General features: G+C 48.7%; 2 protein-coding genes across 5 annotated transcripts in view; both read right to left on the bottom strand.

The window, feature by feature from the left end:
- The window catches only part of LOC118027231, a 71,298-nt gene that overhangs the window by 1,186 nt on the left and 55,087 nt on the right, over positions 1-15,025 (bottom strand). The gene's annotated exons all lie outside the window — the stretch shown is intronic.
- HFE (homeostatic iron regulator) lies at positions 5,855-14,316 on the bottom strand. 4 transcript variants are annotated; one of them, XM_034985805.1, is made up of 7 exons: positions 14,100-14,315; positions 13,112-13,178; positions 10,954-11,217; positions 10,477-10,776; positions 9,399-9,674; positions 9,148-9,261; positions 5,855-8,226 (listed from the first exon to the last, which is right to left on the bottom strand). In XM_034985805.1, exons 2-7 carry the CDS (start codon positions 13,146-13,148, stop codon positions 8,186-8,188), a joined length of 1,032 nt encoding a protein of 343 aa, XP_034841696.1. In that variant the 5' UTR covers positions 13,149-13,178; positions 14,100-14,315; the 3' UTR covers positions 5,855-8,185. The 4 variants fall into 4 exon arrangements, with proteins under 4 accessions (XP_034841696.1, XP_034841694.1, XP_034841695.1 ...); XM_034985803.1 differs by lacking the exon at positions 13,112-13,178 and having other exon boundaries at positions 14,100-14,316; XM_034985804.1 differs by lacking the exon at positions 14,100-14,315 and having other exon boundaries at positions 13,112-14,031.

The raw sequence follows: 15,025 nt of genomic DNA, 5'->3' as shown, positions 1-15,025 counted from the left end.
ATTGGCCAGTGAAACCTCGCTCTTCATCGGGCGGGCTGGAGGGGGAGGTACGGCTCTCACTCGATTGAAAAGCTTGTTTCTCTTTTGTCCTGAGCTGTTTTTTCAGGGCCCCTTTGCAAATGGAATGTGTTTTTTTTTTTTTTTTTTAACCAGGTAAAGCCGCTGACCAAAGAGAACCACTCAACGTTTCTTTTTATTTCCACTTAATAACTAATAAATTATGTAATGATTCCTTGAGGGGAATGTAGAGGAAATAATGTGAAGGACGGTGGATTTATAGGTCAAGGGACTTTCCCTCCGGCCTCTTTAGTATTCCTATTAAACTGACGCATTTAGAAGGCCTTCTTTATGCTGGACAAAGTGTAAGCCTGGCCATCTAAAAGCTCTGGCCCTATGTTTGGAAACAAAAAAACCGAACAATTGCAAATTAAAACTTCTTGTTCCCTTTCGAACATTTGTTGAGTGATTCCTGTTTGTACAAAATCTGCGAGAGTTAGGGAACCTAAAGCTAAGCTTGGACAATCAGTTGCCCCTGGACCCTCTTCCTAGCCTGTTGGGCCTGTCTGATCTGCCTGCAGTTCCTAATAAACTCCCCTTTCCTCCTTAACTGATGCCTTTTCAACCTTCTCCAGGATTAGAGACAAGAACAAACGTTTTGTTGAGTGGGGGATTAATTGTAGGGCAGGGCTAATACTTGATTAAGGTCATAACAAAGCCTACAGGGCCCTCCCCTGGAGGGCTTTTGATGAGATTATTGGTGTTTTAAACAAGGCTAATCCCATTAAGGGAAAAAAAAAATAAAAAGCAGAATAGAGCAGAATTGGATCTGAATGTGGTTGGGAGAGGGCCTTCTCAAATAAAAAATTTCTCCTTAGCCTCCTGCTGCAGCTTTTGAAAATTTCCGTGATCAGACTTACTGGCACCCCCTCTCTCCAAAAAGTTCTTTGGACAGAGAATTTCTAACAATATCCTTCCTTATTTATTTAATAAATAAATGCCTGTTGTGGATACTTAAAAAAAGACTATGTCCTGAGAGCGATCACACACATATATATATAAAACCTCATACTTTCTCAGGTGAAAAGAGAAGAGTTCCAGGAGAGGGTAGAAAAGCTCTGAATGGCGTATGATTTGTAACACTTCTGGAATTATTAAGTAGTTACATTCTTCTGCCCCAAATTGAGGGGTTTTAGGTTCCTGACTTTTACTCCCCTCACCCCCACCACAAACACATACTTTATAAGGGGTACTTAGCTAGGAAGAAATGTCAAACACTACAGAGAAAAAGTGTAGAGTTTGAGGTTATAAGTAAAACTGAAATCTCAACATGCTTTTTAAATCATGGAAATAAATAAAAATAGCATGTATATAATATGGTAATTTCATGCAAAAATCCATGGTGTGAGCCCCCCTTTATGCACATCCCAGCAGGTGCCCTCTGCATTTCAAGAAGAGATCTAGGCCAGCTTCCCCCCAATTTTATTTTGCCCATTCGATCATTAATAAAACTTCACTTTTATTTTGACATCTTAGTCCTTTTTTCTTTTTTTTTTATTTTAAAGATTTTATTTATTTATTTGACAGAGAGAGAGATAGCGAGAGCAGGAACACAAGCAGGGGGAGTGGGAGAGCGAGAAGCAGGCTTCCGGCTGAGCAGGGAGCCCGATGTGGGACTTGATCCCAGGACCCCGGGATCATGACCTGAGCCGAAGGCAGACGCTTAACAACTGAGCCACCCAGTCCTTTTTCCTATTCCCTTCTCCTAATGTCCTCTTTTATCAATTTTTCTCAATGACGTTGACTCAAAAATCATGAATGTCAGAACAGAAATATTTAAAACGTATACACATATAGATGTATATTAAAAATAGATCCTTCCACTCGGGGAAGAGTGCAGGTCCTACTTGGTCATGAGGCTCGGGAGAGGGGCGTGGCTCACTCTGGAACCTGTATCGCTGGCTTTCTTTTCACCCCACCCTCCCATCCTCAGAGAGAACCTGGCTTCAGAGAACCCTGTTCATTCAACATGTGAGGAAAGCCCTTCACCTAAAAACCCTACAAACAAGTTGTGGCTAATAAGTCACATCACACATTTGAACGAATAACACCATGAAGTTAATCAAAGGTTTTATTAAAACATGAGATGCCTACAACCACCCTCTGCAGCAGATTAACTCGATCAAAGTATCAGAGCTGAGGACTGGTGTGTATACTATATATATAAATATAAATATATATAGTCAACTGTATATATATAGTCAACAAACAATTCTGATACTTGCCCAGGGTTGAGAACTACCACTATATATCGTCACTTTTAAGTGTGTAATTGTTCTTTAGTGAGACAAAATCCTAGGGTAGAAATGCTTTTGACCTATATTACAGCTGAAGAAAGGTATACGTTCAACCTGACCCAACATAGTTTTCCAGGGCTTTATAACATTAGTTATCTCCAGGAGTTTGGGGACATCCCTCCTGGTCTGGGGCAGACAGCTCTTCCAGCCACTGGCTGACAGTTCTTACTGCAGTTCAAGGCTTCAGTGCATTTCTCTTTTCCAGCCACCTAACCTTTACCCTGGTATGAATACCCATTGTCTTATTCACTTTCCCTAAATTCAATTTTCATTCCCATTGGCTTATCTGTGGTCTATAATATATACTGTGTTTTTCCCTAGTTTCCTTATTTCCTCTCCTTCCTGTTCTAGAAAATGTTCTTTTTCTTTTCAGTCCAAACATTCTACTGAAAGTTTGTCCTGTCCACTTCCTCAGCCTGCTGTCTTTGTGTGGGTTTGCTCCTATAAACATTCTTAATGTATTTTGACCTACTAAAAAAAAGTTCTTTGGACAGAGAATTTCTAACAATATCCTTCCTTATACATTTATTTGTTTCAAAATTTTTATATAAATGTCTGTAATTAAATTGATTTTCAGATTTCCTTGAATACTTTCTTAATTGCATACACAAGGCACAAAAAGTATTTTGCACTTGTTTTAATGGTGAAACTGTGATTCCAAACATATACAAAGGAAAGACCACTCACTGTTACCTTCATGTTTAAAACAGATGCTCTTGGGGCGCCTGGGTGGCTCAGGTGGTTAAGCGACTGCCTTTGGCTCCGGTCATGATCCTGGAGTCCTGGGATCGAGTCCCACATCAGGCTCCCTGCTCAGTGGGGAGTCTGCTTCTCCCTCTGACCCTCATCCCTCTCATGCTCTCTGTCTCTCATTCTCTCTCTCAAATAAATAAATAAAATCTTTAAAAAACAACAACAAAAAAAAACCAGATGCTCTCTTTGCACACATTGTCACGATGTTTTGGCAGTATCGAAGTTGGTTATTCCCTGTTTTATGACAATGCCATTGTGGTAACTGTTTAAGAAATAAAATTCAGGGCATTTAATCAACCCTAGAGTAAGGTTAACTGAGACTTAACCCTGGGGTTTACACAGATACTGGTACTTACCTGCCCCACCCCCACCCTGCCCCACCCCAAGTACACAGAAGGCTCCAAAACTCTTTTTTAGACTCTTTGGATCAAAAGCTAAAATCTTATATGTAAAAAATAACAATACGTAAAAAAAAAAAAAAAACCACAAACAAACAGCAACAACAGTTTCTACCCCAATCTGGTGAATAAAATGATTCACAGGTGTTTCAAGGTTACTCATACCTAAATTTCTCCCTTAATGAGAAAGAGAATAAATAGAAATGTAAATTTATTCATTAGAAATTTGTTTATTAACAGAAAAAAATCCTTAAATTAAAAAAAATACACGCAAAGAAAATGTTTCCAAATATTTATGAAAAAGTTATAGAGATAAGGCAAATTCTGAAATGTTAAAACAGATTCCCTCCTCACTGCAGCAAACATCAGAGGTGTTGCCACCAGGAGCATCCCAAAGAGATAATAACAATGCCACACTACATGTTTTCTTGACACAGAAACAGGTTTTTTATAGCGGTTATGAGCTTGACTCCGAGCCAGACGAGGTAGAATAAAAATCGAGCACAATAATTTTCTAGCTGTGTAACCTTCAGCAAGTTATGTAACCTCTCTGTGCTTTGGTTTCCATACAACAAAATAAGGGTAATGAAATAACCATGGTTCCTACTTCACCGGATTCTTCAGAAACAATATCCCGAACAAGGCTTGGCATCTAGTAAGTACATAATCATTGTTAGTTGAAAAAAAATAGTTTTAGAAAATAGTCATGCAATGGAAGGCATGCGTGCGGGATGTCAAGTCAACCCAGGCTTTGTAATGAAATCGTCACACAAGATCATTAATAATGAGTTGACATTCTACCTTTTCACACTGATTCCAAAAGAGAAACGAAAAAAAGATGACCCAAAGTCTACAGAAAGAAATCAAAACCCCAAATACCCGTCCATCGATGTGAAAATCTTAAATGTTTAAAGTCATGCATTCTTGAGTTCTAGTCATTATTAGATTGGAGTGCGATTAGAAAAAAAATTATAGTTTAAAAATGGTAGCTTAGGGGCGCCTGGGTGGCTCAGATGGTTAAGCGTCTGCCTTCGGCTCAGGTCATGGTCCCAGGGTCCTGGGATCGAGCCCCGCATCGGGCTCCCAGCTCAGCGGGGAGCCTGCTTCTCCCTCTGCCTCTGCCTCTCTCTCTCTCTCTCTGACTTTCATGAATAAATAAATAAAACATTAAAAAAAATAAATAAATAAAAATAAAAATGGTAGCTTATAAGAATTTTCCAGCATTTTAGAGAAGGCGTTATGTTTTCGAAGGCGTATGTGTGTGGACATGAAGAATGTTTCATAGTGCATCAAGCCCACTCAGCCCTGTAAGGCCATATTACTCAGACACAGCAAGAAAGTCTGCCTCCACCTCCCAGCGGGTCTTAACCAACGGCTGCACCTGAACTACAAGGATTTCCAAAGGTCTGCCTCTGTTCCGTTCTCTGTTCAGGCAGGTCAACAGTGCCCTGTGATCAAACCAGCTGGTGACTCGTTTCTTATTTCCTCAAGTTCTCAGGGGCTTTTCTCCACAAAAATCTCCAGCGCCCACCTCTTCTCTCTCTCTCCCTAGCCCTGCAGGAACCTCCCCGCCCCCGGGCTAGACAGTCACATGACCACTGTGACACTTCCGACCGTAGCCACCAGGTGGCACCCTTCTCCACACGACTGCGCTTTGTTGGTGGGTGGTTTTGCCAGAGGCCAAATAGGATCCAGAATTTAAAATGTAGGTCTTTGATTTTTCAAATGTAGTTGATCTTAAGTATTGATGAACAAGGGAAGAAAAATTAAGCTAAGAAACACTGAAAGAAAATAGAGGTTTATTACTTCCATTATAAAAAGAATGGGTGGCTCAGTAGGTTAAGGGTCTGCCTTGCGCTCAGGTCATGATCCCAGGGTCCTGGGATCCATCGAGCCCTGCGCCAGGCTTCCTGGTCAGTGGAGAGCCTGCTTCTCCCTCTCCCTCTGTTTCTCCCTCTCCCTCTACTTCTCCCTCTCCCTCTGCTTCTCCCCCTGGCATATACTCTCTCTCTCTCAAATAAATAAATAAAATATTTAAAAATATATATATAAAAAGAAAAGTAAGCGGCCACAGTCGCCAATGGTTAGTGAAAGTCCCACTGTGAAGACAGGTGTTTCTTGAAATCTCAGTCTGTGTGAAAGAAAACCAATATAACACACATCATTCCCTAATTAGTTGTATCCTTAATGAGCTGGAAGAGCAAGGGAACCTTTTGGGCAGTATGTTCTGAGTACAGAATAATATCCAGAGAGAATCTGTCGGTGTGCTTTCAATATGGTTTGGAAGTAAAATAACCAACACGTAACAGCTTAGATGATAATGTTTCTAGAGTGAGGAAAAACAACTAATTCAGCTACCAGAGTTTAATGAAGATATTCCATAAAAGAAAATGTAAAAAAATCAGAAGCATATCAATGTCCCACAAATGACCCAATGATTAAGTTGATTAATCCATAACATTGATAAGTACCTAAGAAGAATCATACCGTGGTGCCTGGGTGGCTCAGTCAGTTAAGCATCTGACTCTGAATTTTGGCTGAAGTTGTGACTGAGATTGAGGCCCACGCTGGGCTCTGCACTGGGCGTGGAGCCTGCTTAAGGTTCTCTCTCTCTCCCTCTACCCCTTGGTCCCCTAAAAAAAAAAAAATCATACAGTATACAACACAATTAATTGTATGCTTATTTAAGTGTATTTGTTGATTTTATATATTTTAATATAGCAATACTGAGAGGAAATACACAGATCATTCATAGGGTTTATCACTAGCTAATGGAATGATAGTTTCAATTCATTCAATTCAATTCATTCAATTCAAACTCATTTTCAACTTTTTGACAATAAGCACAAATTACATGTACTTTTATCCACCTAACTTTCGTAACCAGAAAAAAAAGTTAAAAAAAAATTGTCGAGATCTCTTTGCCCAAATGCAATAACTACCAAACAAACCATAGAGCTTTATTTGGTCTTCTGAGGCACCTGCCATGGGAGACAGAATGCCTTGTGGCCAGTAAAGTGGCCAAACATACATAGCAACAGAAAGGAAACACCGGCCATCCGGGTGTCTGTGTTAGTATTCTTTTGAACATGGTCCGATGAATTACTTGCCCAGAATGGAGTAATTCCTGATGAGTTTCTTTTCTTAATGTGCACAGTTGGGGAAGAGAACCAGACTCCCAGGAGCCCCGGGAACACGCCAGGGTACCCCCAGGCCACTCAGTGGCATCTGTTTTACCATCTTTAATACGACAGACAGTCGCTCCGGTTCCTGGAGGGAAATGCCACCCGGCTTCTGACTCTGGAGGCGCGGGTAGAACAAAAACACTGTGGGGTCCAACACATCCACTGAGGGACACCGCCGATCCCCGTCCGGACCCAGGGCCCGAGAGACGCGCCAGACAGAGCCGACTGGGGTGGCAGCAGAGTAAGCCGGCCACACGCTGGATTTCTTTCCGCAGAGACTTCGAAAGGAAATGGCTGAGGTTATTTTCTGCTGTTTTCCCTTCGCTTTGGTCAAGCTCGCTGAGAATGAAGACACTGGGGCCACAGAAGAGCCGTGCCACCCCCCCCCCATTTCCTGGCACATCTAAAGCATCTAATGCCACGGCATGTGAGATGGATCAGAGTCAGACTGACTGAGCTGAAACCTCTCTAGCCCTGGAAGGCTGTGAGATACTCCCTACTTCATTTTGTTCACCTAAAAAACCCATGAGGATAATAGTTCTTATATCAGAGAATTACGGTAAGAATCATAATGTAAGCAGGTGCTCAGAACTCAGTCTGGCAGCAAGTGCTTTTTTTTGTAAGTGTCAGCCACCTTATCATCACCATCATCATCCTTAGGATCACTTTCCTTATCATTTCATTAGCAGAATCCAAGTAGGAAATGACTGCGTTACTTCAAGCCTGGCATGCCAGAGAGGCACTGTGAACGCATTCATGTAAATCGTGACTCTGGGGAAACCTATGTGACACCTTGCTGCCAGTTAGAAAAACATACCCCTCCCCAAGACGTTTCCTGCCCACTTTCTGGAAAACTATCATGAATAAACACAGGCATCCACAGTGGCTCTTCCGAGGGTCCCTCCATGGGTTGTACAGTGCACGGCCTTCACCGCTGTACAATGACCCACTTCACCCTCTGGTGGAAGAGACCACAGGGCTTGGTGACAGGTGAATTACTGGGTAACAGAGAGAGAGAGGATCAAAAGGCAATTGGATGGGCCTAGGAAATGCCTGGATGTGTGTGCAAAATTCTGGTAAGGGCCTGAGAGTGTTATGTCCCGGGGAGAAAGTTCATCGTTTTTCTCAGATGTTGAAAGGAACCGTGAGTCTCCCAAATTTCAGGAGCGTTATTCCAGAGGTAGGAGATGAGATGACATGGACATACGGAGTGGGAAGTGATGCAGAATTGAAGGCAGGCCCTAGAGGCAGCTTGAGATTCAAGGCAGCTGGTTCTGCCCAGAGGCCGGCGCTGGGGCTCATAGGCATGCAGGAACTCAAAAACCAAAATGGGAGAAACTTCTCAAAAATGAACATGGCAGGCCACAAGCAGAGAGTTCCTGGGGCAGTGCCTGTTCGTTCAGTCCAATTCTGCCCTGGAACATGAAGAAGGCCACAGGGGTACCCCCTCTCTTTGAGTCTCCACGTCTCCTCCCCACGAGGGGTCTGCAGACTGTCACGTACATTCAGCCAAGACGTAGTCCCCCAAGGCTCCTCCTGCAGAGACAAGAGACAGAAAAGGGGCATCGCGGACCCGAGCACCCTGCTGCCTAGTCCCTGGTCCTCACCTCCCACATCCATTCACCTCAACTGGGACCACCCCCTTCCCCGAGCACCATCATCTCTCACCTGGAGTTGCTTACCAGCTCTCTAGCTGGCTCCTTGCCTCCCATCTCACCTCCTGACACTCATTCTCCAACTGCCCAGACCGTGTCCCCCATACTGTCCCTGCACTGACTTCCCAGGGCTCCCTGGCTAGCATCCTTGAGGCCCCCAGAGCTCCGCCTGGCTGGCTTCCATCTGCCCCCCTCCCCCGATGCTCAGGAGGCAGGCGTGCACCCTGGTGATGGACAGGCGGAGACACAATCATTTCTCACCTCCCACTATGCCTCATGCTCTGCCATGTGCACGGCTGCCCCATCTGGGTAGACCCCCCTTGTCCTCAACCTTTCCTAAAGCCATCTACCTCAAGGCCCAGAATCCTTGGTCAATCTTCAGCAGGTCATGGCCATTCCTTCTTTTGACACCCAGAGAATGGTCTGTCTTAGGACCTTAAGGGCTCTCCTTTAACTGTGTTTGCTTGTGCTACAGATTTCATTCCCTTCTAGATGTGGGTTCTGAGAATAGCAACAGCGATGAACCCAACTGCAAAGCCCATGTACTACTTTAGGGAGCATCTCGCAAAACAGTAGGTGCTCAAAAGAAGTTTGTTGAATTTGGAGCTTTCATTCTAGGAAAACAATTCATTCCTGCTCCCGGGGCGGAAGCTGTGTCCCCAAAGAGAAAAAGAGGAACAGGCTTCTTTCGGATGGACACCAAATCCCCTTCGCCCTCCCTCAGCCCGCTTCCTGCTTCCTGATGCATTAGTGTGTCCTGGGGTCAGAGGAACTGAGAGACTTCCTCCTTCTTCCTACTCACTCGAAGCCTGCCTTTTCCTTAAGATTCTGAACAGAATTCCAATAAAAAAGAGGATGACGCAGACAGCGATCCCACCGATGACTCCAGTGAGCAGGGTGCCAGGCACCGGGGGTTCTAAAACAGCAAAAGCAAGTGAAAGCTGGGACTGTGGCCCCAGCCCGGCTCAGACCCTCCCCTCACTGCCATGCTGACCCCTCTGGTTCCGCCCACAACGGACTTTTCCCACCCCCCTCCCCAGCTCCCATCCGTACCCCAGGAGGCAGTGAGGGGCTGATCCAGGCCTGGGTGCTCCACCTGGCAGGTGTATCTCCGCTCTTCCCCAGGGGGCACGGCCAGTGCCACCCAGCCCTGGTAGGTCCCATCCCCGTTGGGCAGCACGTCTTTCAGCTCAACGTCCTTGGCATCCAGGGGCTGCCTGTCCTTCAGCCACTTCATGGTGATGTTCCGGGGGTAGAAGTTCAGAGCCTGACACTGTAGGGTGCTCACCGCCGAGGCCACGTGATGGGTCACCTTCACCAAAGGAGGCACTGGACAGGAAGGAGGAAGGATCTGTAGAGGGGAGCTTTCTACCCTTGCCAAGAAGACTGGAACTTTCACTTCCCTTTCTCTACGGGCTGGAGGAAGAAGCCAACCCTAGGCCGATGCTGCTGCGTCAGTCACCATACTGTGTCCTAAACCATGTCGCAGGACTCAGCTGCGATGGGGTGCTGCATGGTAGATAGTCAAGCCCATGCTCCTGTCCCGTATATAAATATGCATACCTGCATCTCGTGGCTTCTGTCCTTTGTCAATACAGTAAATGGAATCGGACGAAATTCCCCTGTATGTGGATTTGATTGACTAAGCCCTATTGGTTCATTCTACCTGGCTCAGCCCAGTAAGGATTCTTGTAAGAAGGGGCCCTGGAAGATTGGAAGCCCTCAGGGACTCTCTCTCTGTTCTGTGAAAGTAACCTTTAACCTCCAAACGATTCTGCTACTCTGCCTGGTTGCCTCCTTTGGTAATTGCTTGGCTTGGCATTCATGTGATAATTGACATCTCTGAAATTCCTAAAAGGTATAAATATACACAGGGTTCTCAGTTAAATCAAAAGATCGCAGATACGTCTTTGGCCACATGTAGGGAGAAAAAAAAAAACCACCCTAAAACCATGCCCCTGGGCTGGGTCCTACATCTCAGTTATAAGGTGGAGACCTCAGACCTCAGCGCCTTCCCCGAGAGTCACGTGACCCTGGCCCCCTGGGAAAGTGCAGCCCGGACCTCTCCCGGCACCTGCGGACGCTGCCGCATCGGGAGAGTCTGCGGGCAGATGGAGCGCTCCCACCATACCTTGCCGGTCCAGGGCCCCTCTCCCCAGCTCCAGCAAGCGCTGCAGCTGCTCTGGGCAGTCCCTCTCGAGGTAGGCCCTGTTCTGTTTGGCTCGAATCTTGTTCACTTCCCACTCCAGCTTGGTGGCCTGGGCCTTGGGCTCTGCTGCTCTCCAGTCCAGCGTCTCAGGGCAGAATTCCAGATGGTTCTGCCCGTCGTACCCGTACTTCCAGAATCCCCTGGTGCTGTTGTCCTCTTGCACCTCGCAACCCAGGATCACTTGCAGGGTGTGGGACTCTGACAACACCCCGAGCTTCGTTACTGAAACCAAAGGAGTAAGTCCCTGTCTCAGCATCCATCCCCAGGGACCCCAGGACCTCAGACTCCTGCCCTCCTCCCCCAGGACCTCAGACTCCCTGCTTGCTCACCCAGAGCCATCTTCGAGCTACAGGAATGCGCTCTGCCCACCTCGGAAAGGAGAGCGCCCTCTCCACGTACCCTTGCTATGGTTGTGATTGTCCATGATGGTCCAGAAGTCGACGATGAACATGTGATCCCACCCTTTCAGGCTCTGACTCAGCTGCAGCCACAGCGGGCTGGCGGCCCTGCCCTGGACCCACTGGGCGCGGGGCTCTGCACGGCGACTCTCGTGACTGTAGGACACGAATAGCTGGTCGTCCACGTAGCCCAAGGCCTCAAACAGGGGCAGCCCAAGGTCCGGCACCGAGGCGCCCATGAAGAGGTAGCGCAGGGAATGGGACCCTGGGGAGAAGGCAAGAGGACAGCTCTGTGAGCTGCAAGCGGGGTGGGGGGGCGGACGGGCCACAGCCCTGCTGGATCAAACTCACAGCACCAGCTGTGTCTGGGCCCACCCCACTGCACGTGCGCTGCAGGGCCTCTCCGCCCTCCGCCACAGGCCTGGGTGCTCTCGCCCCCCCGGGGGGCTGCCACCACCCCCCTCGGAGCTCCCAGCCTCTGCCCCACTTCCCACATTTAGGGCAATCTCCCCTGCAGCCCACAAACTCTCAGATCCCAAGGGTCTCTCGCTGGGGCAGCCGAGCTCAGGGGTTGATGCTCAGGGCGAATTGGATCCAAGTGCTGAGGAATTCACTGTTGGGTTTTTTCCACGACTCCCGTCTCTAAACCCTTTCCTGTGTAAATGTTTGCCGTGAAATGCTGGCAGATCTGTTGATCCATAACTAAGACACTTTCAGAGCAAACACGGAAGAAGCCTCGGTAAGAGCAAGTGAGAGTTTCCCTTCCTTCCGCTGATGAACGCCCAAGGCCTAGAACAGCTCCTGGTATGTACTAGGGGCTCAGTACATGCTTGTTAGATGGATCGATGACGACTCCTTGGTTTTCATCTCTGGCCCTGAACTCCAGATTCTTACGCCCAACTGCCGACAGGACACCACCAGTTGGATGAGGAATTGGAAAAATCAAACTTAAGTCTAACTCTTGATTTCCCCCAAGCTGCTCTTTCTTCTGCCTTCCCCATCTCAGAAATGGCATCACCTATCACCCCATTGCTCAGGCCAATAAAACGTTTAAAATAATAAAATAATTTTTAAAGAACAGAGTCGCCTTTGACTTTTCTCTGTCTCTCACACGGCACCGGGGTCCTTCGGCAACTTCCTCTTGAATACATCCAGGATGCTGCTCTTCTCCTCGTCTGCCCGCCCCCAGGCCCGGCCGCCGCGTCCGGCTGGCACCCAGCAACAGTTTCCCAGCTGCTCCCGGCTCTGACTGCGACTTCATTCACCCCTGCCTCCTGCAGACCAGTGAGAGCAACCCTTCCGAAAGCTGTGCCAGATAAGGTCCGTCCTCGGCTGGAACCCACACGGCAGCCCGTGAGGTCCTAGGAGGCCTGGCCTGTGGCCTGTGGCTGAGCCCCTGACGAGTCCCGGCCTCTGGTCCCTATGCTCCTGCTGTACCCCAGACGCTCCTAACTGGGGAGCTGTGTCTCCCAGCAGACGCTTGGCAACGTCTGGAGACACTTGTGACCGTCATAACCGGGGGATTGCTACTAACACCCCGAGTAAAGCACATCCTACGATGCACACAACGGTCCTCACCACAGACAGGGGTCAGTTTCCCCGAGGGTGCAGTCCCTGCTTCCACTCCACCTGCGGGGTCCACTCAGCTCGTCTGGGAAGCTTTCAGCCGGCACCAGCCCTGTTTCCTTCAGCTCTCGGCTCCACCGCCAGCCTGAGAGGAGCCTGCCCCCGGCCTCCCCACCTCCCCGGTCTCCACAGCTCCTGCCGCGACCTGGGGCGCTGGGTCCTCTTGTTAGTTTATTGTCATCTCCCCAAGAGAACGCAAAATGCCAGAGGGCAAGGACTTGGCTCCCTGCTACCTCCCTGGGGTCCAGAACAGTGCAACTCATGCTCTGTTACTCCCTTTCTACGCGTGAACAACGAATATCTCTGTTCCACATCAAATTGAGGATTCAACCTCTACTGTGGTGTGACATTTAAGAATCACAGCTATGGAGGTGCTGGTTCTGCCTCAAAAGCCCAGGGTAACGTGGAACAAAATTACCCATGAGCAGGTCATGACTCATTCTTGTCATCTTTGTAACGTGGATACACATACGACCTTCCCTCCAAGCGTTGTTCTCAGACCGTGTAGAAGGTGTGCAAAGAGTCACGGTCACCTGAGATTAGGAACAGTGGTGGTACTTCATTTTTCATCAGAGAACCAGATCCCACGTTCTTTCTAACCTGGGGAAGGATAACCCGAGGGCCAGTTAACACTAGTAAAATCGCCCTATGACTGGTTCCTACCTCCCAATGCTGGGTGGAGTCAAACCAGATCACAGAGACGAAGGTGATTTAAAACTGAGTTAAATGTTAGTCATCACGTTGGCATCCTTTAGTAAAAACCCGTTAGTTATGTACAGTACGATTAACGTTGCAAATCAACCCCCCCCCCCCCCCGGCTGAAAACGAGAACTCTTCCGTTCAGTTCAAAAGTCCAGAAATCACTGTTATGATGAAAAACTACAGTTTTTCCAGGCAAAAGAATAACCGGCCGCCAAGAGCCAGTAAGGCCGGGGTCAGAGCAGTCTCGGGAGCCTCCCCTGACCCCGAGTGGGAAGGGGTGGGAGGAGGGGCGCGGGAAGCCCAGCCCCCCGCTCGCTCCAGCAGCGCCCCCCACGTGCCGGCGAGACCGGGGGCGGGGGGCGGGGAGGGACCCCGCTCAGCCGAGGCCTGCTGCCCTCCGCCAGCCCTGAGCCTCAACCAACACCCCGGCCGGGCCCACGCCGTCTTTGGGGAGAAGAACTTCCTGTTTGGGGACGACAGGAGAAAACACGACATGGCCCAAAGCACAACGAGGGCACCCAGCTCGGAGTCCGAGGGCCCGGGGACCCTAGCTCAGCCCGGATGAGAAACGCACGGATTTGGAGTTAAAAGCGGTTAAAAGCGCCCCAGTCGGCGGAGGGGGCGGGGGGCTCCGAGCGCCACCCTGGGGAGCTGCGGCGGGGCGGGGGACCCGCAAACCCGCCCGCACGCGGCGGCGGAGCCCCTCCCGGGGGAGTCGGGGACAGGCTGCGCTCGGGGCCGAGCCGTCCCCCCGCCCCCGGCCACCCCAGGGGCTCGCGAAGCTGGTTTCGGTCTCGCCCCCCGGAGGCCCGGACTCACGCGGCGGCCGCCCGAGCGCGGCCACGGTCCGCAGCAGGAGCAGCGCGAGCAGCGCGCGCCGCGCTCCCGGGTCCATCTCGGCGCTGCGACCGCGCGTCTCCCCGGCTCGCGCCGCGCGTCCCGGAGCTTCACCCGCCTCCGAGCCGCGGCGACGTGGGCATGGCCAGCAGGTCACCCCGGAGTCGCTGCCCGGGCTGCGGGGAGTCCAGCAAAACTTCCTGGCCAGTGCCATCCCTTTCCGGGCGGTGGCCGAAAAGACACGCGCCTGCCGAACTTGAACTCTGCGGCAGCCTGAGCACGGGCTCGTGAAACACTCAGTGACCCAGCTGTCCCTGCGGGTCTCCAGGCCTAAGGGGACGTTGCTGACGGGGGGGAAGAATGCTTGACAGTGGTCCGACCCGAACAGCTTAATTCCTGATACTCGATATTTAAATAGTAATTTAAGAATTAGCGATACATTTTCAAAGTGTTTATCTGAGGTTCAGCTTGCCGATCTTGTTATTGAACTTAAAAATACAGTTTTGTGTAAAACTTCCATTTTATCCCCACAGTAGAAATAATTAAATCCCAAGTTTAATAAATTAGAACCTGCTGAAACATCTTTCACAATTTACATAGTTAAATTAAATTTCACGAAATTTACAAAACACTTGAATCGCCTAGAAAATCATTAAACCCATTGATGCCCTGCTTTTACCGTCAGCTACTAATTTAATTGGTGTGCCGGGCTACCTGGGGATTGGAATTTTAACCCCCACCCCCACAACGCACCCACACACACACCCAAAGCTTGGGAACTACTGCTTTAGATATTTCAAAACATATTAACAAATTTAATACAGCTGATTTTCCTAAAAACCTTTAAATACCTAATAAATCCACTGAGCAATACCTTTTTTAGCACGTATGCCAATTTTGGCCATCTA

Source organism: Mirounga leonina, unplaced genomic scaffold (genome assembly GCF_011800145.1).
Source record: "Mirounga leonina isolate KUSES-001 unplaced genomic scaffold, KU_Mleo_1.0 Mir_366, whole genome shotgun sequence".
NCBI classification, from domain to species: domain Eukaryota; kingdom Metazoa; phylum Chordata; class Mammalia; order Carnivora; family Phocidae; genus Mirounga; species Mirounga leonina.
Note: the sequence above shows the minus strand (reverse complement) of the source record. Positions and strands in the feature narration are given on the sequence as shown.

Bases quoted from the DNA above. Each gene is read 5' to 3' on its own strand.
- HFE (XM_034985803.1), bottom strand. From the start codon at position 14,175: ATGGACCCGGGAGCGCGGCGCGCGCTGCTCGCGCTGCTCCTGCTGCGG. The intron at 10,777-10,953 runs GTACGTGGAGAG...CTTTGGTTTCAG, and splicing joins CAATCACAACCATAGCAAGG to TAACGAAGCTCGGGGTGTTG. The intron at 9,262-9,398 runs GTACGGATGGGA...TTGCTGTTTTAG, and splicing joins GCCCCTCACTGCCTCCTGGG to AACCCCCGGTGCCTGGCACC.